At 38.8% G+C, this 24,681-nt stretch overlaps 2 protein-coding genes and 1 non-coding gene across 3 annotated transcripts in view; 1 reads left to right on the forward strand and 2 right to left on the reverse strand.

The window, feature by feature from the left end:
- The first annotated feature begins 261 nt into the window (after positions 1-261).
- Positions 262-11,568, forward strand: LOC110059070 (membrane-associated tyrosine- and threonine-specific cdc2-inhibitory kinase-like). Its single transcript, XM_020765750.2, has 19 exons — positions 262-626; positions 1,006-1,058; positions 1,767-1,811; positions 2,342-2,424; positions 2,525-2,611; positions 2,695-2,733; positions 3,193-3,268; positions 4,015-4,137; positions 4,420-4,511; positions 4,796-4,902; positions 5,459-5,519; positions 6,284-6,326; positions 6,504-6,545; positions 6,668-6,758; positions 7,941-8,015; positions 8,709-8,811; positions 9,262-9,354; positions 9,456-9,591; positions 10,135-11,568. Exons 1-19 carry the CDS (start codon positions 401-403, stop codon positions 10,168-10,170), a joined length of 1,611 nt encoding a protein of 536 aa, XP_020621409.2. The 5' UTR covers positions 262-400; the 3' UTR covers positions 10,171-11,568.
- Positions 11,569-17,045: 5,477 nt separating this feature from the next.
- The window catches only part of LOC110059064 (uncharacterized), a 53,679-nt gene continuing 46,043 nt past the window's right edge, over positions 17,046-24,681 (reverse strand). The window contains exons 67-77 of the mRNA XM_089278530.1: positions 24,461-24,651; positions 23,647-23,721; positions 23,461-23,558; positions 23,181-23,324; positions 22,028-22,108; positions 21,796-21,900; positions 21,231-21,328; positions 20,313-20,383; positions 20,155-20,220; positions 19,126-19,320; positions 17,046-17,930 (exon numbers count right to left, since the gene is read on the reverse strand). Of these exons, the coding sequence (XP_089134656.1) occupies positions 17,820-17,930; positions 19,126-19,320; positions 20,155-20,220; positions 20,313-20,383; positions 21,231-21,328; positions 21,796-21,900; positions 22,028-22,108; positions 23,181-23,324; positions 23,461-23,558; positions 23,647-23,721; positions 24,461-24,651 (1,235 nt within the window). The 3' untranslated portion in view covers positions 17,046-17,819. The remainder of the gene's footprint in view (positions 17,931-19,125; positions 19,321-20,154; positions 20,221-20,312; positions 20,384-21,230; positions 21,329-21,795; positions 21,901-22,027; positions 22,109-23,180; positions 23,325-23,460; positions 23,559-23,646; positions 23,722-24,460; positions 24,652-24,681) is intronic.
- Trnas-uga (transfer RNA serine (anticodon UGA)) lies at positions 19,024-19,092 on the reverse strand. The gene has a single exon. It is a non-coding gene; the product is annotated as a tRNA-Ser (tRNA).

Consider the following 24,681-nt stretch of genomic DNA (forward strand, 5'->3'; position numbering starts at 1 on the left):
GGACTGTTTGGAGTACCGTATGATGCAGGTACCTGGAGTGAGTTCCTATTTGGAATGAACACGCCAAGGAATTAACGCAAACCGTCCTTCCCTTATTTTTCGGTATTGGAATCTGTTCTCTCCAGACCGCAGTCATATCCCTTCGAACGTAATATGTGGTTAGATATTCCAAGTTTGGGAAGAAAGTTCGGGTGGATTTGAAATGAGGAGAGACTGGGGACGGATTTAATCACGTGATGTTAATTTATGTGCATACTAAAGTTTGGCGCCAAATTTTGTACTTTGTCGGTTTTCTGCGCAGCAGCCATTTTGTTTGCATGAAAAGACACTTGACGAATGTCTACGTATGGCGTTATCGGACAAAATTGGAGTTCTTTTCAACTAAAATTCGCTTTATACTATGGAGTTGAGTATCAAAAGCCCTCGACCTATACCTAATATCGTCAGCGAGGCAACATTTAGTCACCGAAAACCGAGGAAAGTCAGCGAAAGGAAGGTGGTCGAGGAAGATTGTTTACCTCCTCGAGCTCCTGTGAAATCTGCGCCACCTATAAGCAGAGTCTTTAAACATACAAGAAGGAATTCGGTTGGAGCTTTGCAAGTCAGTTTTCGAGCTAATGGGAGCAGTATCCTTTTGAAAGAAGTGTTTTAAGTAGAAGAGAATCGTGTATGTACTGTACACAAGAAACGTAACGACCTGACTTTAATTTAAAAGCGTGGGTGTGTTGTGAGTGAAGTTTGCGGAATGCAAACCACACAAACTTTAAGCGCTTTAGACCTTTTTCTTTTTTTGGAAATCTAATAGGTGTCTTGATAATTGTGTTATTTTTCAGCTGAGTAGATCAGTTTAAATGATTAGTTTAAATAAGCGCATAAACTTTAAAGCGAGTTTACCACTAACCAGTGTAGCTTTACTCTTTGAATCCACCGGTTTTCAGAGGGACACTCACGAATAATGACAGTGAATCCGAAATGTTGACACAAATCCTTGACATAGTAATTTAGAAATTAAAAGTCCTCACTACAATGAGAAATCAAGAGATCTCTACTTTGAACAGGTAGCTAGATACGATGTTCTGACATGACAACTCAAATGTTTTTTTCCAACGTTTTACTATGATTTTAAGAAAGAGTACTAAGCTTATATTATTATCTGTATAAGCATGATTCTTGAACCTTTCAACCTTTGGGGGAGCATACAGTCCAAACCCCTGCTTGTATAATGGAGACCTTGCCCAGGGAAAGCGTTATATGAATCATGCTTTGCTCTCTTTCAGACCAAGGTTCTGTAATACAACAAGTTGTCCCTATTACAGAGGCATTCCTAAGAAGGGATTTGATGTATCAGCATACTTGCCCACATGTAATAAAAATCTCTCCTAAGCTGAAATCCAGCAAGTGTCCAATACTTGTGATAGCTCTTCAAGTTAATTTACTGTAACACACAGTTGTCATTTCAACAAGAGTTGTTTACAAGTACATCATTACACTGTAGTGAGACAGGGCACCCCTTCCTCTCACCCCCGCTGTGGCATCCTCAGGTCTTGTAGACATATCTTACTTAGGTGCCAATTGTTAGAGTCAGTGTGGGATACAGGGGTCTGCTGAACACAGTCAAGCCAGTCGTGTTAATAGGCTAACCCAAGTGCTATTTAGGCCAATCCTAAAGCCATTCGTCACTTCACCATCTCACTGTTTTGTGTTTTAACCAAATTCCTTAGTAGGTATATGTATTATGAGGTTGTTGTGGTTTGCTTATCATGCAGTGTTTTGAGGTAATCAGCAGACTTGGAGCAGGCTCATTTGGAGAGGTATTTTACTGCATAATTTCCTCATTCAAATGTATCTTATAGGTAAACATTGTAATTTAGGCCAAAAAGGATATCCACGATTGATGATTCTAAATTACTTTCTTAACTTAATAGTTGGGCAGGTGTATTTCTGCACTTACAATGACCAATGTTTGGTGATTCTTTTTTGGGGGGTGGAGGGGGGTGGGAGAGAGGGTGGGAGAGAGGGTGGGAGAGAGGGGAAGGAGGAGGAAGAGGGTGATTCTTGATATTTGATGAATTTTCATACTGTAATTGGTGTCAGAGCATTTTTGGTCAACAAATTTCTGGTGAAAGATTATGACTTTTTTAATCTCTGCTACTGTCTAAAAGAATGGATAGCTACCTGGACGACCTGTAATGTGCCAACACTGAAAAAAAAAAAAAAATTTAGACTTAATTACCATCAATTAATGTGCCTTATTAATAATAATAATAATAATTGTAATTAAAATTAAAACCACTTGTACTAAATATTACAATATCATCATACATTGATCCTGTTTTGCAAGGTTTTTAAAGTGAGGAGCAAGGAGGATGGATATCTATATGCAGTTAAAAAGTCCAGGGACAAGTTCCGTGGTGATGCTGACAGGTGAAAATAAGTTTCATGTTTACCAAAACTTCTAAAATATCGTTGAGTTTAAAGTGCGATATTCCCTCAATATCCCATTTTTTATTATTAACCTTTGCAGGAAATATAAACTTGAAGAGGTCAACAAGCACGAGCGACTGAAGTGTCATTGTAACTGTGTTAGATTTATCAAGGCATGGGAAGAAAGGCTAGTCAAATAGTTCATTTTTGATATTTATTAACTGGTCTGAATGATTTAAAACATTGATATTTAAAAATATTGCATTGCAGACAACATCTTTACATCCAAACAGAGTTATGTGAGATGAGGTATGTGGAACACAATGTATTTAACAAATTGATGTCAGTTTTTCATGCATCTGTCCTGTTATGGATCATTAATTTTGTCATAACATTGTCAAAGTAGCTGTGGATCCACAAGGCAATAGCCGAGTGGATCCATAGACTACTTTGACAAAGTTATGATGAAATTTGTTGTCAATAACAGGACAGACACATGAAAAACTGATGTCAATTTGTTTTTTACAATGACAAATTGTCAAATTGTCCGCTCTCGCTTGCTGTCGCATCGCATAAATTATAAATTCATGTGTCTGTCTGCATATTGACAATGAAAACTAGCCAATGAGCACGCAAGAATTTCTGCAGTTATCATAAAAATATTTACTGATTTATATCAAGCTACATGTATTTCAGATTGTTAATTATTATGTTGCCAGTGTCAGTCGAGAGTGATACATGTATGATCATGATACATTTGTCTTCTAGCCTCAAAGATTACTTGGAGAAAAATGACTCAGCAAGTGAATCTGTGGTGTGGGAATTTCTTGTTGACTTGTCTTTGGTTAGTATTGTACATATTGATGAAATGCTTTAGCAGGGTTACCACAGGTCAGGAAATGGTCAGAGAAAAAAATAGTCCTCAAGGTCAGGGAAAAGACATGGAATTTTATTTTGAGTCGGGGAAAATTGATATTTTTGAAGAAAAGTCAGGGAAAATTCAAAAAGTTTAACATGGCTGCCTGATTTAATACCATTGATGGCTGGAAGAAACATTTGGGGCCACTGTGATCTCAACTGAACAATATTTTTCCTTAATGAAGAAGGAAAATTTGTTGAAAACTTATCATTCTTAATGAAAGAATAGAAAGGACAGCTGTAAGTTGAGGCCAGAAGCCATTACTAGATCTGACATTAATGTGTTTATTTTGTCAGGGAAATCTTATTTTTATCAGGGAAAAGTCAGGAAATTTTGAAAAGTGATGCCTGTGGCAACCATGTTTAGTTCAAAGTCATACCTTTTAGCTTTGAAAGTAGTGACCATCTAAGGTTATGACTTATGGAAATGTTTCTTTTTTCCATAGAAAGACCTCATGCATCGGTCAAGATGTATCAAAATCGCAGACACAAAATATTAATGACATATATCTAGGAAGTCCATAGAGACATGGTATTGTTATGCGCATGAATGAACAACAGATAACAATACAGCTGCTGAGCTAGTTTGTAAAAACAATAACAACAGCGATGTATGTTAAGCCCTGACTACTGATGATTCATCATTAATTGTTTACTGCTTTATTTTACCAGGGTTTGAAACATCTTCATGATAATGATATGGTTCACATGGATATCAAACCAGCAAACATTTTTATTGGTCTTGATGGGTTGTGTAAAATAGGAGATTTTGGTTTGGTATTAGAATTGTCAAAAGTAAGTACTTTTAATTACTACATGTAAGGTTTATATATATATATATTAATTATATACGATGTAGTCATTTTCAGGGTGTTCTCAAAATTGTTCTTATTTGTCAATGAAGCCAAAAGGTAACTGGCTGTGTTTTTGACACTGGCTGGAATGTGTTATTTGTAATTATGCTTTTTGTTTTGCACAATACAAATCAACCTGGAAACTAATAGTAATTTTATGTATCGCTGAGTTATGGAGATTACTGCCACAATTTTTTTCACAGTGCTTTCTTTTTCTTGTTAGTGTGATACTACGCAAGCTCTAGAAGGAGATCCTAAATATCTTGCAGCAGAGTTAATGCAAGGTCGATTTACTAAGAGTGCTGATATATTCAGGTAGGTTGATTTCCTTTGCCAAAAGTAAGTCAGATCAAGTTTAGCAATATTTTACAGGTTGGTATGTAAGCTAGTGTGTTCATGCAGTGAGCGTCTTTTATATTAGCTTTCTACACATCAGTGCTAATTATTAAAAATTATTAATAATATTATTAAAAAAGAAAGCAGGAAATAAGTTGATCTAGAATTGTTCAGTTTCTCTTATGATATTTTACATTTGTTTGTTAATGTTTAAACCATCAAGTAAACATGCTTTGCTAAAGTATATGTTTTGTTATCTTTAGCTTAGGGATAACTCTGTTAGAGTTGGCTAGTGATCTTGATTTACCTAGAGGTGGATACACTTGGCATCAACTCAGGAATGGACAGCTTCCTGATGTGTTCACACAAGGTTTGCATTAGCACAAGACACACCTGTAATTCGATGCAGTTGTGCCTTTTGATATTTTTGTGATTTCTTATTTTGTCAGATTGAGATACTTAAATTTATTAATTTGAAAATGTTTGTGCCTGTGTCTCAACAAAAGTACATACATAATTCTAATTTTCCACTATATTTTTACGAGTACTGTGGAACCCCGATAATCCGGTCACCAACAGACTGCAAAAATGTGGCCGTATTAACAAGGTGGCCATATTAAAGGAGTTCTTTGAATAAGAAAATGACTGACTGAGCTTTTGCTTGGGCCAGAATAAAGAGGCCGTAATAAAGAGGTGGCTGTAGGGTGGACGTAAGGTGGAGTTTTACTGTATTAAATTTTAGTCGACCACCTCAATCAGAGATGCAGATATACATTTGGAAACAGATCCATGCAAATAGCTGAGACAACTTTTTGCTCCATAGATTCAGAATTAGAATCAGATTCTATGTATAACAGTTGGAATCGGAGGCCCATATTTGATATACATGCATGCCTTAAATTGTTCTGCTATATTTTTCACTGTAGGCATATCCCCAGAACTTAGAAGGCTAATTTCATGGATGATGGACCCATTACCACAGCAAAGGTTTGTTGTTTCTCTTTGCAGTATTTTAGTGCTGTTCTGTGGAGAAAAGTACTGGCCTGGTATGCCACTTTGCTTCAATTCCTGCAAGCTTTATTTTTTTACTTTAATTGGTGAAATCTATTCTACAAAAATTATTAGTTTAAACCACAGGTTGTGAGGTTTGCATTTTCATTTATTCAAATGTATACAAAAGGTAACAAAAGTGTAATGAGACACCTTAGTGTAAATGCCATTTTAAAATGCCCCATACACTTCTTTCTCCTTTTCCCCCCAAACAATAGTTGTTTTACCATCTCAAGTCTAAGACTGCAGAGACCAAAGCACCTGCACAACATTGAATTGATATCATGTTTTTGTAACAGAAGACGGAGTCAAATATTGTAAAGGTGTCACTTTCTAAGAGTCTCTCGGCTACCTTTTTCAGGGCTTTCATTAACGTTTTCAGCAGTAGGGTGACTGGTTTTTACACATGGGCAAAACTTTTTGATCTGAACTTCTTTATAAGAGAAACTTTCCTCTAGATGGTCAAACCAGGCAGGCAAAATCATCCTCACAGCCAGTCAATTTTCCTGCTGCAAGGCCCTTAATGAAACCCCTGCTTTTGAAGTCCATCAGATTGTTTTTGTTTTTGTTTTTGTTTTTGTTTTTTCAAAAAAAAAAAAAATACATGTACCTGTTGTTCCTTCAATTTTATGTCCCTAGATTGATAAGACAAGTTCATTCTGTAGGACAATTAGTTAATAGTTTGTTTGTATGATTGTCAGACCAAGTGTTGATGAGATATTGGCAGAACCAGCAGTTCGACAGGTAAACAGCATTTTGAACAGTGTATTGCGGACTCCTTGTTTTCTGTGTCCTGGCTTTCTAAACTTCAGTCCTGATTACAGGACGAAAAAGTAAGGAGAAATTTATCCAGGTGGGTTTTTCAGACCTCAAGATTTTTCAAACCAATTAATAGCTAAAACTAAATCATTGTACCTTTAGGCATGGAAGAGAAGGCAAAGAGTGTATTTGTATGGCTGGATGGTGAGTGTTTTATAGCTTCAAGTGATTCAGATTGACTTATTGAATTACATTGTAACTGTTTGAAACTTTCAGAAATTTGTGAATCTTAACTGAGCTACATGTGTGTATTTTCTCTGTGTCAGAAACAATCAATATTCAGAATGTATTCAGCACTATGTACTATTTTGTTATGGCTTTGGATGATTATACTGTGGCCTTTCCGTCCATTAGGAGGTATGATCCCTATTTATTTAGTAACCTTTTTCCATCACAAGTAATTAATTGTAATGGCTCTGTCAACAGCATGGCCTACTCTTCCTTCTGTAAAAATAGTCCAAAGCATAATAAAATAAAGCTTTGGATAGCCTTGTTTTAAAAAAATTTACATTTAGCTTAGTCTGACTTCTAGTTTGCCAGGGACAAACAATCCAGAATTTTATTTTTGGTGCGAGGGGCATGTGATCACCACCAATACATGGACTGTAACACAGGCTAGAGGTGTCATTGCCATTATGAGCAACCTATTTTGTTAAAATACTGAATTTGATCATATTGTGCAGAGGTATAACAGTTTGCAAAGAGGCTGCAGCTTCAGTTGAATATCCGGATTAGCTCAACTGATTAAGTAAGGACTTTCTGTTTATAACAGGAAAGTAACGTAAAAAGTTCAGACAGGTTACCTAACCTTTCTCATTGAAAAGTACATTTAACGCCCAAGTCGCTAGTGGAGGGAAGGTGCCTACGAAGCTCGGGGGCTGCAACCGCAGTCACATCCCCAAGGCGCTAGAACACCCGACTGGCCTGCCCAACCCACAACCAAGCCATGAGCCCCCCGCGCCAAGCCCCCTAAAGGCACCCGTCACACTCAAGCCAGACAGCATTGGTGGAAAATAAATAAATAAATAAATAAATAACATAAAATGCTGAAAAGAAAGGGGGGATAGGGAGGGAACGCCGAGAACCGCTAAACTATAATTCAATCCACAACACCACACTAACAGAGCGATGAACACACTGCGAGCACATGGGACAACAACACATGTACTAACCAAATATACCGCTGGACAATGTCAGCCCCAGGGCTCTCACGACCATATGACTGTTGCAAACGCTACAGAAACGCACCAAACACTAAACAAATGCTAACAGATGGCCAAGGGACTAACAAATGCCTACAAAAACGCTACTGACCAGACTGGCTCCTGGTCATAAACTATGTAAAATTTCATTGAACTATATCAAATGCTACAAAACGCACCAAACGCTAACCAAACGCTCACAGACGGCCAAGACACTGACAACCGCCTATAAAAACGCTACTGACCAGACTAGCTCCTAGTCGTTAACTATGTTAAATTTCATTTAACTATATGTAAACCTTGGGGCTTTTTGTGAGTACTTTTCTTTTCTCTATAGAATCATGGATGTGGAGCAAAACCTTAACAAAACCAGAAACATCGTTCCATGAGGACTTGAGCTTTTCTTCTGATGGTGAAAATTAATTTTTTTCTACCATAATTTAACTACAACCAGAGTTAGTATACTAACTATGCTACAACTAAGTCCACGAGTTTCACAATTTGAGCAAGCAACTTGGGCTTCAGTTCTGAGTATTGAAGGCTTGAGTCATGTTTCAGAAAATGGATGTGATAAGTTAAAAGTATCCTTGTGGCATAATGTGACTTGTAAAATTTAATTGTATCCCTAATCTTGTTGATATGCTGCACAGTTGAAGTATGTTGCAGTACTCCAGTCCTAGGGATTAGAGAAGCCTGTGGCAGTATGAAACCCTTAGGAAGTTAAGGCTCAGTCTGGCTTCTTGTGTGTCATGGATGACAACAACAATTGCAAAGGTTCACCCATCACCCTTCACCCTTCATCCTCTGAAGCTCTCCCTCCCAGGAGCGTTTTTTAATGTTCTGCATGTACTCCCAATATTTTTCAGGTTGCCCTGGGAAAGGATTTCCTGGTACACTTGTATTTTGTAATGCAAAATGTCTCCTATACTCCTGGGCAAAAAGAAACCCTACAAAAAACACAACATAGCCTTGAACCAAGGAATCTCATACACCAGCCGTTGGACCCCCACGCATGTACCTCAGATCCAAGGAATATTTTTAGATGTAGTACATTGCTCAATATTTGTTATTTTCAGTTTGAGAAATATGATTTTTTTCCCTGTAGAATCCTGTAATAATTCCATATATGAGAGCAGTGCCACTCCCAACTGCAGCATATCATTTGAAGAAATGCTGATGCATTCCATTCCAAGACCTCCATGGCATGGGTATATGTGTAAATTATTCATCAACTGTATCAGTTTGAATGTCTTGATTGTGAGCTGGTAACTTAACACATAAACTCTAATGCTACCATACATTTTTTTAAAGATGATCCTCTCATTTTCTTTGTTTTACTCTATTTTGCAGTTTTTTAAATTTCGTGAACTCTCATTCCGTTACTATCTTCAATTAAGCGTTCAAACACTGACTCATTTGTCTCTTAGTGATCGATTGGGAATTTCTCTCGTTCTTTCAGATTTTTCTTTCAAAAGTTGCATTGCAATCCTAAAAAAAACCTTTTTAGTACAGAATTAGTAACCTACGGCTGAATATTATAAGTGCTACACATAGATGACTGATGAAAAGGATTTCATGTCATGTAATGGTGTAGTGTTTACAAATGATTTTCAGCTGTTTTATTTCAGTTATGATTTTACACCTTTCTCGTTTTTCAGTGATGGTTACTGCAGTTCACCTGTTCATCTAACACCTTGTAGCCGGACAGATCAATCGAACACATCTCCTCAAATCTATCCAGAGAAAGAGAGGTGAGTAGATTTACCCCAACCCCCTTAAAAAAACCGTTTTACACCTATAAATAGGTTCAGGTAGTCTTATATTTTAATGATTATTTTGTTTTTCTGTCCAGAATTACACCACCTTTTCATACAAGCAGTCCAGAACATGAGAGGTATACACCTCCATCGGAAAGAAGGCGAGGGCCGCTTTTTGATGAGGACGGATTTGTTCCTAAAAATGTTGTTGGTCCTAGAAATCTACTTGAGGTAAACATCTGTCTATCAAGCAAACCCTTCTGTTGCAGTACTACATTTTGCAGACCAAAATTCCAACAAATGTGAAGATTTTAAAACGCGTAAAATTAATAATGTAAGCCCCATTGGAAGAGGACTGGCTGATTGGCCTTCCAGACAACCTTTGCCTGTTTGTGAAAACAAACCTCGCAGCAGTCGGTCAAATGTCATAAATCATGATATTTAGACTCAGTCCAAACGTCGAACTTGACATGAGCCAAACCTAATCCTAACGAGATTTTAAAACAATAGTTTTTGCTCATTTGCATTAGTTTCGGCTCATGAAGTTAGAGATTTGAGCATGGCTTTAGACTCAGTCAATCTACAAATGAAATCTATACTGCCGTCAAAAACTACTTTCTTTTTTCAGAGGTCTGGTCTGAAGACAAAATTAGAGCTGAATTCTAAACAGTCTTTTAAGTGAAATTTCCAAACATGTTATACCCTAAAATTAATAGTCATGTTAACAGATGCACTGCAAATGATTGCAACTGAGTTTTAATTCTCTGTTTTCAGGTGTTTGAAGACGCCGCACATACTTCTGATTGGTGATAAGTGTTCTTGTTAGTTGTTCTGTTGTCATGGTACGCACACGATAATGAACACTGCTTAACAAGAAGACGTGACGACAATGAAAGAGATCTGCTAGCGGCGGGACGTGAAACTGACAGAGACCTTTAGCATACCGTGCTTATTCCAGGGATGTAGAGTCATTGCGCTTTTCGTCAAACAGTGTTCACGGTTCAAGTTTTTCTCAAAGTGCACCTTGAAAAAACTTGTCTATGGTGTACATGTAAGCTGCTTCAACACTGCTAGATCACACACTTGCTAGATCAGACTTCGGTGAGAATGGAATACCTCACGTCCTCTTGTATTTGATCTTTGGTGAAATATTTTCAAACTCCACTTGTAAATAGTCATAAAACGTTGATCAGATGGGACAATGGTCGTAGTCCTAGAACTCCTTGCTTGTTGAAAATTAAATAGCTTTGTCTTTAATGGTATACCGTTCCTAATCAGCTTCTGCCCTCTTAAGAAAAAGATACCGCTGACCGAGGTAAAGATATCTCGATTTCAGCGTCTCACGGGGTGCTGTTGAAAAAACGTTCAACTTGTAATGTTAGGAGAAGATGATATTTACCTACTTTATAATTTAAATAAAAAAGTTTAGTTCCGGGCTTATAGTGCCACAGTGATCGGTGGCCAGTCAACATAACCGGAAAAACAAACGACAGTTTGTGAATACTTAAAAATCACTAGAGGAGATTCTGATTCTTAATAACTAGCCTAAACTCGGAAAGTTTGAGGATGATACCGAATGGAAAATGAGACCAGTTCATATGACGATAATGAACGAAAATTCTAGTTGCACAAGTTTGATGAAGAGTGCTTTTATGTAATACCAGAAACCTTTTACGAGTATCTGGCAGTAAATGCAGTGATTGATGCCTATAAAAAATGCCCACAGCTGAAGAACGTGTAATAATGTCAACTTCTTGGTCACCTATTTGTGTTTCGATGTCTTCCCCTAATGACGAAGTTTTTACCTGTTTTTGTAGCCTTTTTAAGGCTTCATGCGTCCCATGGCGCCATAAGGACCCGTGATGAAGGTGATTTGTAACATTTTTGCGAAGTTCAGTAAACCTCACCAAACTGAAAGATATTAGAGTAGACTTTGCTTTAGGGTAATTAATATGTCGTGTAGGTGTGCCGTTTGAAACGCAACCAGTGAAACTACAAATACAGTTCTTTGTAAGTTATTTCCATTGATCTTCATTTTAATGATTATGATTATGCCGCACTGTAAAGTATTGTTGGCAATTTTACCTGCTATTGGGCACAAGAAAAACTCGCATGTATTCGCATTGCTACGTTCAAGAAACATCGAGCTTGAACTAAGTGTAAAGTAGCAGCTAAAAATTATTAAAGTAAAAACGTTCTTTAGATACACTAGAGTGTGTTACCTTTGCGTTTAGTTTTTAATGGCAGAGTAGAGGTCGTAGTCTAGAATAATTAGTTAGTTTGCTCCCTTTCCCACACAGGCTTTTTTGACGTTAGAAATCTTTACAAACCCCTCTCCCGGTTTGCGGTTTTTCTTGCGCGTCCGAAGTCGCCCGATCTCTACACGGAAACAAAATGTCGCAAATTAATGCCCGAAGCGTTTTAAAGAGATTCCGCGATAACAATTGGGAGCTGGGGAAGGATTTTTTAAAGGTTTGTCGTGTCAAAAAACGTGTAGATGTTGGGGACCGCGAGCGCGTGCTGGATGACGTGTATGGTACCTGGGTGACGGTAAGATCATGTTGCGAAAAGCGATTCGAGAAAAAACTTTGCAAGAGACGCAAAATTCTCCGACTGTCGTAAAAGTATTCGAAAACAAATTCGGCCAAGTTGTAAAAAAATATGTCGGCTTCTTTTTGTTTGTGGAAACTACGAAATTTAGACATTATAGTGAATTTTCGGATTGCTTTCAAAATGTTTGGGAAAAGAGTTGCCTCACTTGACGATATAAAAAATTTTGCACAATGGGAAAAGGCCTAGTTACGAGTTTGGCGCTACAGTGTTACGCAGGATATGTGGGTAGCGTTTTTCCCTGTAAGGTCGCGTCAGAGATGACAACTGGAGACAGGTAAACTATTTCATTCTCTTCATTCCTTTATACACTCCCATCCTATTCAACAAGATTGTGTGTTCCCAGTGTTGGCATAATATAACAACAATAATTTTGTGCCACAAAAGGCTCCCACTAGTTCACTAACCTTGTGAGAATTGTGATGCTTCATTCCAGTTAACTACCATAGAATTCCAATAGTAGCGCCCCACCCCCTCGAAGATAATAGGCTGTTTAGCAAGAGAACGGGAACGTCACTTGACGACGGCGCGCGCAGTACAAATACCCAAATATGGTTAGATGACGACTGCAGGGCGCGCGGAATAATCTGGATTCTGTTCTAATTTGACCATATTTGGGTGTTTGTTCCCGTTCTCTTGCTAAATCAGCCTATATATTTGCCCCCGGAAGTAACGTTAACTTTTCAACTGTTGTTATAGCGGAGCTCCATAGTCATAGGAAAGAAAAGGAAACCCATGAGTTGATCTTCTCATGGTTATCATGGCTAGCGGTATTGCTCGTGGGCACGTAAGCACGGCAGCGGCGACGACGGAGTCGCGTAAGATGGCGGCCATACTCTAGCTAATTAAAAGTAGGTTGACAGGTGTGTGCGGATGGCGATCGAGACCCGCAGACGCGATTCGACGTGAGCTTCTAGGTGGGCTCCGGATGATGCCTCCTCAGAAAATTTTATCTGATTTTACCCTCTAAAGCACCATTTCCGGCATTCCTGACATAAGTGACAAGTGTTTGTGAAGCTAAGGCATGATATAAAATCTGGAGTTGACCTTATTTCTCAACCAGAAAACCAAGAGTAATGCAGTGCCGAAATGTACATTATCTTTTACCCAATTTGACAACCAAACAATTGGTGGGCATGAAACAACTACGTATAAAAAACCAAAGAACTTTATTCTATTATTTTTATAAATAGTCAAACAAATAACAAAGCAGTGCTGCCCAAAGGGGAGGGGGAGGTGTTGCAACCCCGCAACCCCTCCCTTGGCTCCGTTTCTGACTAATAATTGATGTCTTTTGTTTTTGCAGTAACATTAGGAGTAACTGGTAAGTTGATTTGAAAATAAGAGAGATGGTTTCACTACTCAAGAGTTCAAATAGAAGCGCTAGAACAAAAGACAACAAAGGGAATGATCATTCTCTGCAACAATGATTAATTTTGGTCTCCTTTGTGCGAGGGAAATCGTAACCATGACCTCCCGAACACCCGGCGTGCGCTCTATCCACTGAGCTACGAGAACTATGTTGAGCAAGATCATTGTCATGTTGATCAATTCACCTTTCACATCTTTCAGTATTGCATAGAAAGACCATGGAAAGACAGCTGGTCCAAGATTTATTAGACATGCAAATGGTCGGTTTCACGCTTGAATACTGATGAGCTGTTTTTAGCAGCCAGCGCAAGTTACAAGTTTGAAAACGTATGTCCTTCTTCAGGCGTAAGCTGATAGAAACTTGAAAAATAAATTTGATAATCTAATGTTTTAACATCATTGACGGGTTAATTAGACATGCTACACCAATTCAACTAATAAGAACTCTGTTGAAAATAAGAGAGATGGTTTCACTACTGAAGAGTTCTATCGATCTATAGCTGACCGCCTCCTAGACTGACTCCTGTAACGAAGCGTTTGACAAAGGAAAAATGTCAATCTCTCAGAGACGAGGTATTATCTCACTAATACCACAAGACCGAAGCTACCTGGTCAAATTAACAAATTGGCGTCCAATTACACTTCTAAATGTCGACTATAAAATACTGGCAGTAGCAATTGCGAAAAGAATTGAACTCAAATTACCCAAATTAATACACTGAGAGCCGAACGGATTCGTCAAAGGAAGGTTTATCGGTCAAAACGTGAGACTGCTCAATCACGTTATGGAACATACTGAACCAAACAAATTCCAGGAATTACTTACAGATTTCGAGAAAGCATTTGATACGTTAGAATGGCAATTCATTCATAACACGCTAAAATATCTAAAGCTCGGTCCAAGCCTTAGGAACTGGATCTCTGTCATGTACTCCGATGCAGAAAGCGGAGCACTAAATGGAGGTTACGCGAGGTGTCCGGCAAGGATGTCCCTTGGGACCTATTCTATTTATACTATCTGCAGAACTACTGGCGCAAAAGATACGTCAGATTAATTAGCAAGAGTAAGGGGATTAAGCTCCCAAATAATGCAAAAGTCAAACTAAGCCAATTTTCTGATGATACGACCCTTATCTGCAAGGATACTGAATCACTAACGGGTAGTTTTCACTGGCGACGGAGTCGTAGTCGGAGTCATAATCAGAAGTGTCATTTTCTCTTGGGAGTGTAGAGTGATACGATCTAATGAAAATCAAACCGACGGAGTCTGAAGCAGAACACCGATTCTGTTTAGGACTTCGTCGTCTATGATCTTGCGAAAACTAGATTGTCGGTGTCGGAAATAGAAGCGGAAGAATAAACCAATCAAAATGCTCGATTCTGGGCCTTGTGATTGATTGGTTCTTCCGCCTCCGACAATCTAGTTTTCACGGGATCATAAGCGACGGAGTCGGAAGAAATGGAAACGTTCTGATTCTCCCGATTCCGATTCCGTCGAGCTTATGACTCCAATTTTCGAGTCATAAGCGCTCTTACGACTCCGACTACGACAACTGACTCCGTCGCTGGTGAAAATATAATGATACAAACAAATGTGGTGAAATCTCAGATTTCGAATTGAACAAAAAGAAGACCAAAGCTATCTGTATTGAATCGCAGGAGAAGAATAAAACTAAAGCCTTGACAATAGACATGAACTAATGAACCAACTTAAACACTGGGAATCTATATTTCGTACAATCGTAATAGGAATAACGACCAAAACTTCTTCATCAAAATTCAAAAATGGAAACAAAACTAAATGTTTGGCTGTCCCGGGACCTCACCCTCATGGGACGAACTTTATTGGTAAAAGTTCTAGGGATTTCTAACATAGTATACACAGCCTCAATGCTATGTGTTCCGGAGGAAGTTATTAAACGAGTACAAGAAAAGCTCTTCAGCTTTCTTCGGCGAAACAAAAATGACATAACTAAAAGAACCGTACTACAGTGAGCCCCGATTAAGCGGACACCCGCGGGACCTTCCCAAGTGTCCGGTTAATTGAGGGTGTCCGATTAATAAAGGTTTATAACAATTACGCAATGTTTGTTAACAATTAACATTCAGCGTTTCCTCTGTACTGTAATAAAGTTCCAGGTTGTTAACGAAGCTATCCAGAGTTCAAGTTCGACACCTTTCATAACCAACTTTAATTTGTTTGTAATAATGCCCTTTCCATACAGCAACGATAATACGGGTACATTTAATCGACTATTTCAAGGGCGTAATCCAATGCCACATTGTCAATTCAGTCCGGTGTCCGCTTAATAGAGGTTTTTAACAATAGAAATTAGCCAAATACAACTTATTTTAGTGTCCGCGTCCGCTTAATAGAGGTGTCCGCTGAATAGGAGTTCGTTATAAAGGGAAACATAACACGTTTACTTCGGGACCAGCCTGTAAGTGTCCGCTTAGAAGAGGGTGTCCGCTAAATTGAGGTTTCACTGTATATCAGAGACCTTGTTGAGGAAGTCTAAACTTTCCAAATGTTAGAACAACTGTTAAGGCACTTCAATTAAACTGGAAAGGCAGGTTACTAAGTGAATACTCGGAGAGCAATTCCAAATGCTTACTTCAATAGATATGGAGGATTACCGCTTCTCTTGAACTGCAACTATAACAAAAAATTAGACAACAATATTTCCCCCTTTTACTCAGAACTTCTAGATTACTTAAGTGAATAACGAGACCAATATAGGGATGACTGCTTAAAAGGTGACTTGATTATATGGAACAACAGAGATATCACTATCAAACGAAAATCTTTGTATTGGAAAACCTGGAGCGAGCGTGGGGTATATTTTGTAAAAGATCTTCTTCAGAATACTGGCAAATATCTATGTTATAAAGAATTCAAGACCAACTACAACATTGAAGTCAATTTCATCTATTATTGCCAAATTCTCTCTGCAATTCCCAAAAGTCTTAAATTAAAAACTATGACTATAAAAAAAAAAACCCTGTAGATCGAAACAATCGCAGAAGCAACTGATGTATACCAGCTTGCCGACGGAAAAGCCATTCGTTTGTCCAAAATGCGGTGCAAGGATTACTACTCACTCTTCCAAGCGAAATGGGAAACAGAACCAACATCAGTTCAATCAAACATTACCCGTCCGCCTTCAACAACAAATGGAATACCATACTTAAGAACATCTCAAAGATGTCGGCAGACAATGAATTAAGACAGTTCTCTTTTAAACTACTTCATAGGATACTAGTAACCAAGAAGGAACTTAAAAGATACAACATTAAACCCGATGATGAATGTTTCTTTAGCAAATGTCCAGATCCCCTTGAATTCACATTCCTGGCTTGTTCTGTCGCCGAGAACTGTTACCATGAAGATATGGTTCAACAATGAACAAAACTTTTATTAAAGAAGTTAGTGGACCCCACCCCTTTTGCATGCCCTTCCCTCACTATGTAAATTGTACGCTGTTACGGCGATAACTGTTCTGATCTTCCCATCCGACTCTTATCCCATCCATTCATGGTGCATCACATACGTAAAACGTGGAGAACAATAATTACAAAGAATGAGAGAATACAGCAACATGAGCAAATAACTAGTGTAGCTTGACAAGCCTACGAACGCACAGGTATTTCTGGCTGTCGCTGGGTTCCGCCAAGGGGCAAGGGGAAAATCAGAATAAATTCAGTGCATGTTTCCTGTTGTTTTTATTCTTGCTAAAGCAGAGACATGTTCATGTGTGTCTTTTGCCTTATATATCACGAGAAAGGGAAGTCGAGTTGGGCGTCCGAAAGGGGGACCGGTCTGGGGGTCCACGTTTCGTATCGTCCCCCCTGTTAACGGACATTTATGGTGAGGGGAGAACTATTCTAACATTAATGACCCCGCATGTCCCAAAGCTGAGGCATCTGAGATGGTTGAGGCTGGTTCGTTTTTATTTTGATTTTATATTTGTATTTTTGTTTGTACTTTAATTTGCATCTGCGCTGTCATCTGTACTCGGACTTTGATACAGTTTCTATGGCGCAAAACAATAGCAAAGCCGTTTCTTTGCCGTTGCCTAGCGACCTGACGGCCAATCATTTTCAAGTGATTTTGCCTTCTAGAAAAGGGAAAACTACCAAAAAGTACCCTTTGTCTCGGCCAGTGAAAATTCAATATTAATGGAAGAGACAAAGTGGACGAATGCTGAGCGTATAAAAAAGGAAAATTATTCCTGGTGGGAATGTAGAATAACACATACAACTTAACATAAATATCATCTTAAATACAAAAGTGAACGTAGATGTTTTTCTTCCAAGTCCTGACAGCGCTGAGCATAGCATACTCAGCATAGCATTCCCAAAGGTCTGCTTGTTTGTCTGTTTGTTGCTCCGCTCTTAAACACTGTTCTCCCCGCTTGTTTGCCGGTTTCACTGTTGAACTTTATAACTATGTGTCTCTTGGCCAGAAGCCAAAGCCTTTAAAGTTCTGAATGTCTCTTGGCCCAGGAACTGAACAAAGAACTTTGAATGCTTCTCCTTCGACGATTGTTTGGATACGAAATCACGAAACGATTCTTGTCCACAGTGCTCTGTCATTAAAAATAAGAAAAAGGAACAAAAGATCAGCAACGCGAAGAGACTTTACCGTCAATAAAGCCATGTCCACACTACGCCGGAGGAGTTTGAAAAAGGTAGCCTGCAATCCGCTTGTTCCGAAGGCCACAAAAGGGAGGTTTTACTCAAAAAACGCATCAAATGTTTTCCGTCCACACTACGCCGAAGGAATTTAAATACGTTACAATCACTGGTCATCTTGAATTTGTGTTTGATCGATGAAAACTGGGGCAGGCAAAAACAAATGATTAATGTGATAGCATCGTTTTCGAAAAGGTCCATTTTCAAAATGTTTTCCGTCCACACGAAAACGAAAAGCCGACCTTTCAAATTCTTCCGGTTTGAATAGCGTTTTCGAAAAGCTCCGTTTGCGTGACGGATTAGTGTGGACAGTAGGTTAACGGTGGAAATAAAGCTGCATTTTCATATTTCTCCGGCCTAGTGTGGACGCTGCCCTTTAGGAAATGTATAGTGGCAAATGATAAGCATGACTAAAAGTAAATGGGCTTTATTTTTTTCATGGGAAAGCTTTGAAACTCTCGCCGGATAAGGTCACTTGTGCCATCTTCAGGATGGTAACCTAACACAATGAAACATAAACTATGCACTCCTACTGACGGCTGTTCCACTTATTGTTCGTTTTTTGTGTCAAACTGTCTTCTTCACTAATTTTGTGCTTGAGAGGAAATGATGAAACAAATAGGTCCACAGTTTCTTAACAAACAGGGCGGTTAAATAACTTATTGGTGTTGTTCCTTTCTTGCCATCATGGAGGCAGAAATTATCGCAACCCAGCAGTCTATTACTTAAAGACGAGAACTTCGGTCATTTGCGAGCGGGTTATTCCTCCCCCCACTCCAAAAAAAAAAAAAATGTTCAAATGATGTTGTTTATAGTGGTCAACGCGTTTAGCTACACCTAGTTAGTTCACGGGCATGCCACTTACACTGAAAGAAACAAATACATCATCAGCTAAACATAATAGCCTTGTGAGGCAGACCAGTTGGCTGTTTACAAGCATGACCAAGGAGTTGAACTAGGGTCTACCGAGAAACAACTCCAGCTAAGTGCTCCGAGCGGGACTTGAACCCGCGACCTCCGGATTTCAAGTCCGGCGCCCTAACCACTCGGCCACGCTGCCTCCCATAGATATTATAACTTGTTACTTACAGGAACGAAGACAGGCCTTCCAAAGAGATTACCATGGAAACCATTTCCTTCTTGGCTTACGATAACAGATCCGGAAGTGTCTTCCATGTTGAAATGCGCTCGCACCAGGCCCTTGTGGATCGGCCACGTCAATCCTGCTAGCTTCATGTAGTCGATAATTTCACTGTCTGGAACTTGCACTCCCCATAATGTTAACTGGGGTGAAATAAACCGAATGTTAATACCTGCTCTGCGAGGAACAGAAAGTTAATCAAGGGGATTGACTAGCCACCAGAAGGGCGGAAAATGTTCACGAAATTTTCAAACATATTTGATAATTGAGAAATATTTTCACCGGCCAGTGACAAGAGTTGAATTGCTGGTCGAAAAAGGGATCCAAGTTTTTTCAGAAAAATAAAAGTTGAACCCATGGCTCTTCGCCAGCTGGTCGCACGTTTTGCTGCTGTACCTCAGGAAGTTGGAAACTAGGACAGAGAATCCTGAATGTTTATGGAAATCGAAAGTTTAGCCATCAAAGCGTTCAATTAAAAGCAGTCTTTATCGCAATTTGTAGAAGCATGAAAGTTATTGCAATTCTGTCTATTTTCAGTGTAACCATACATGACGGCGGAAAAGTTACCTTCAGCAAAACCATCATAGGTGAAAACTTCAAACATGGTACTTGGGAACAAACTTGAGTGCAACTTAACGCATATATCACTTTATTGGGAGTAGTTTTAAGTTGTTTTTAACTGGTCCTTTTTTGGTTTTGCATTTACTACTCTCTATAATTGGTTCGTAAAGTTAGTCGAGGAGAGTGCAGCTTCCTGTCAAAATAGTGAAGGTATTTTTTCGGCTTATCGCTGCGGTCTAAAAATTACACGTAACAAAAAACCTGGATTTTAGAATGACCCGACTTATTCCGCACATTGCACTGACTAAGTTTCTTCAAGTTGGGATTTCTTTGACGTTAGCTTAATTACGAAAGCATGAATTACTATCTGAAGACTTATTACTTTAACTCTACATTGGTCAACATTAACTACTTACGTCGTCGATCGTTCCATTTAAAAAGTGCCTTTGATCTCTTCCGATGAAAAGTTTGACATCAGGAGGCTGATATAGAGGGAGAAAGAGAGTCATAAGAGATCATCGAACCTATCTGCTAAGCAACATTACCAAGAGAACGAGCGTGTTCCTCTTCTTACCCAGTAATAAGGTGTGGTGTCGAGCTGTTTTCCAACCGAAGATCCGTTCACGAAAACTTCGATTTGATGCTCTAAAAAATATGAAAATAGACAGTTATTGCATCGACACGTTCTTGACTACTTTCGTTACGTTAAGAAGTTACGCCGGCTTATTAAAAGCGTCTTTCACCCAGGGGTCTTTGCAACAAGGACGCTCGATTCGTGACTGGTGGAGCTTACCTACTACAATGAGCAACAAAGTTATATGTATTGGTTTCACAAAAAATTCAGTCAGATTTCACGTAATGTTAATTCTTCTTTTACGTCGCTTTTCTTTTTGTAAACTTTTACGGTCTGTTCAGTAAGCCAGGGTTATTTAATACCAAATTGTTTTATGGTGTTTCCTGTGTAAAATCTTCTGTCTTCCTTTGAATTAATTCTAAGATATTTAATTTTTTAATTTGTTCAGTTGAATTTTTTACTAGTAATTTTTGTCAAGTTCCTTAAAAGGGAACTGTTTTTGTTTGTACTTCTCCTTTCTGTCAGAGACATCATTAGTTTTCTTTCGTACAGCTCTCCTTATTAGCTGTCAAAGTAAACTAATTTTCCATTAGTATCACCCAACTAGTGGACTAATGCAAATCCTGCATTTTAATTGGTTACGCTACTAGAGGACTATTAGTAATAGTCCTCGAGTAGCGAAATTGGCGCAATCGAGCGTGACGCTTTCTTTCGTTTTATTCTGTCCAACCAATTGGGTGATACTAAAACAATTAGACCTTTCGCTCTCAAGGACCACGGGTCAATAGCCCATTCGGCTTCGCCTCATGGGCTATTGACCTGTAGTCCGCAAGGGCTACGGGTCTAACTGTTAATTATCCCCTGAATTATCAACCTGTAATTTAAACTAACATAGGAGAAAGAAAGAGAAACGTTTACTTTGTGCATTAAATCTCAATGCCAGATGATGCCATTCTTCTGGTTCGATAATTTCACTTCCTTCCACAGTTGATATTCCCAGATTTCCGTGAATACGTCTGAGAACAGAAATACATGCCAAATAAATGAAAATTTACATCTCAAAGAATAACAGCGAGGTATAACTTAAAACGACCCCTGTTCTATCCCGGCATATCATAGCCCTTGCCTGGATCTTAAACTCTTGCTTTGTGTTCTAACCAATCAAAATCGAGATATTGTCTTGTTGAGGAGTCAGTTGCAGCGAAGCAAAACAATCATTAACCTCGTTCCCAGGGCATTTCCCTTAGAGGTTGGGAGGGACGGGAAAAGCACTGGGAACGAGGTTGAACAATCACGATTTGGCTGACGCAAATCTCGCCGCTTTAATTGGTTACTAGTTTCGTTCTTTACTTCGAATTCTGATTGGTTTACTGGAATGTAATATTAATTTTGTTACCCTAATGAAGGACCGTAAGTTTGGTCTGCTGGATTGATTTGATTTTAGTTTCAAGAAAATCAGCAGTAAACCGCATTCAATACTTGCCTGTCATTAAGATATAAACAGAGTGTTCCGTCATTACTGCACAAGATAGGCATGACTGTCATGGGATAGTCCGCTGCCATGTACACCCACACACTGATGGTAAAGCTACACAAGAAGAAAATCTAACTTAACGAATTATTTTTTGGAAAGTGAGAAATAGCTGCAAGAAAGAACGGCAAGATCAGAACATTCCAGAACACGTGAAAAGTAACACGGAATTTAACTTACACACCTGTCTGTTAAGCCTAAAGTGTGAATAGATGGTAATGTCACGTGATCGTCTACTCCATCAAACATTAGGGCCTGGTTTATTCTAGAATAAAAAAGAGGAAAAATATGAAGCTTTAATAAAAATAAACAAAATACAACCCCTTATAGCCTGAATGCCCTAAAATGTGTTAAGCCATTTGCTGAAAAACGCAAACAAAGAGTTTATGTAATTATGTGGTTATAATTCTGATAATGCGGGGACTTGAATGCCTCGTATAAGTTCCAACTGACAAGCAGACGAGACGTGTAGTAATAGCAGCGTGTTACGAGATGTCTAATTTGACTACAGCCTTAACGACTTTAAACAGAATGATAAACGGTTAAGTTTAACTATGCCTGTTTAAACTGAGTGTGACTTTCTTGTAAAGTCTTAAGTTCAGTCACGACAATTTGAGTTATGCTGGCCACGTACAAAATTCAATACCTTTAAATCGAAGTAGACCTGGAAATAACAGTTTACTAAGATAGAAAAACATCAAAAAGATAATAAAAACCATAGCGTAACAAGGATGGTTATGGATGGAGAAGATTAACACGGATTACAAACGAAGAACTTGAAAAATTTAGGCTTAACTTTTCAAGATGAGCAAACCGTTACGCAGCTCCTTTAGCAGGGAGCTTAAGCAAACCACCCCGACGACGGCAACGAGAACATCACTAAACAAAAAGTTTAATGAGCAAAACAATAGCTGTGCACGTGCGTTATAAATCTTTGTACATTTCTTTGCCGTCCTCTGCAAAACAACAACGTGAAATGACCAAGTTCTGCGCCGTCTACTGAACGTGGACGACGACGGTTAATTTTTCGCATTTCCATTTGGAATTGAACGCTGTCATTACATTTTTAGCCTGAGTGCGTTTTTAGAGCCATTGGCGTACCGAACAGATCTAGACAATCGCGAACTCTGCTGGTAAAATATCAATTCATTTTTTACTAGGCGTTGTCCTCGGCGCCGTCGTCGTCGTTGCTTAAGCTCCCTGCAGAGAGCACTGTTCGTTACAGCAAGCCAATGAACTATATGGTGAATTCACTAGAAAAATACCACAATCTGAGATGTTAACGCGTGTCCTTACATTTGTTCCTATGCGGAAACCAACTAATCACAAGAACGTACCTGTCAGAACAACGTGCTTCAAGTCTGGACCAAATAACATCATGCTGACCGAACACAAACATGCCCAGCCTTCCACCGGTCAGTGCCGTGTTGTAGATGTTTCCAGAATCCGTTAAAATTTTCTCTCCCTGCTTGATTTGAACTCTGAAAAAGTAATCAAGATCAAGTAAACAGGAGAAGTGCTGAGTAAGATAACTTCCTTTTAACTTTGACGATATTTGCCTAGCTCCCTGATTGGCTGCACCGCCAACAAGTCATGTAATAAATGCCGATATCTGACCTTATTAGCCCAATGGACGGTCTGTGAGTAATGTGGAAGCCATACGAAGTCTGATGCTGCCACCCTTTCATATTTGGATCATCCCATAACAGCGTGACCTAAAGAAAAAAAACAAACATTGGTTAATTGTGGCAATTAACAAATAAGTTGTGCATTATCGATGCGTCACTTTTTTTTATCATTTACCTCGTTTGCTGTATCGCCTGAATGCCACAACGCTTTGGCCAAATTCTGGCCTGGTCCGGTATTTGAGTCTACAACCTAAACCAACAAAAAAATACTCCGATTAAACTATATCAAACGTGTAGAAATCTTACTTCTTCTATTAAGCAATTAGATTATGAGCTCGAGATTTCTATCGCGTGATAGTTCACGAGGGCGCAGCCCGAGTCAACTATCACGCATGGAAATCGAGAGCGAATAATCTAATTGTTTTAGTATAAATCTACTAGTCGTTCAAAACTTTATCTAAATTTCTTCACAGACACGTCGAAAAGGCCAAGAAACGGCCGTCATTTTGTTAACAAGGGCACACTGCTACGCTACTCACTATCTATCACAGAATAGACAGTGGGTAGCGTAGCCAATCAGAGAACGACATTCGTGATAGAACGTCAGTAGATTTATACTAATTAACAACAGACTGGTATGAGTTTAATCGCCAGAGTTTTCTGGTTTTCTGTCATGATCGAGTTGAAATTGTGAGTGATGGTGGCCTCCTCTCGATAACGGGCTGTAGATTTCCCATTTGTGATCTGTGACCATGTTCTACAGAACAAATGTTTTGCAACATAAAGGTATTTCTTCTAATCTTTACCAGTGTATTATTTAACTTGGTCGTTGATACTTTTTCAAGGCTTGTAGTAGTTCCAGGCCTAATCCTTATTGGCTGTATGATTTATTTCGGTTTTAGTTTTAGTACAGCTGATTTCAGTTCATTATAGATTCAAAGTCTGTTATAATCAATGTAAAACTTGGATGTCCTTTGAATTCCTCACACCTTAAGTTGCAGTCCTTTTATTCCAGCGTTGGTATCTGCTTTACCAAAGTTGATGTTTTCTCTCCTCCACATTACAACATAGAACTTTCGGTTCGATTGGTAGCCAAACACAACACCCAGATAATCCGACCCTTCGCTGTCCTTCACGTAAATTGTTCCGCTGTAATCCATTGGTCCGTAACGCGTAGAACCTACGACAAATTCAATAACAAACTAAACTG

Source organism: Orbicella faveolata, unplaced genomic scaffold (genome assembly GCF_042242905.1).
Source record: "Orbicella faveolata isolate gen_17 unplaced genomic scaffold, um_ofav_v1 contig_46, whole genome shotgun sequence".
Taxonomy (NCBI): domain Eukaryota; kingdom Metazoa; phylum Cnidaria; class Anthozoa; order Scleractinia; family Merulinidae; genus Orbicella; species Orbicella faveolata.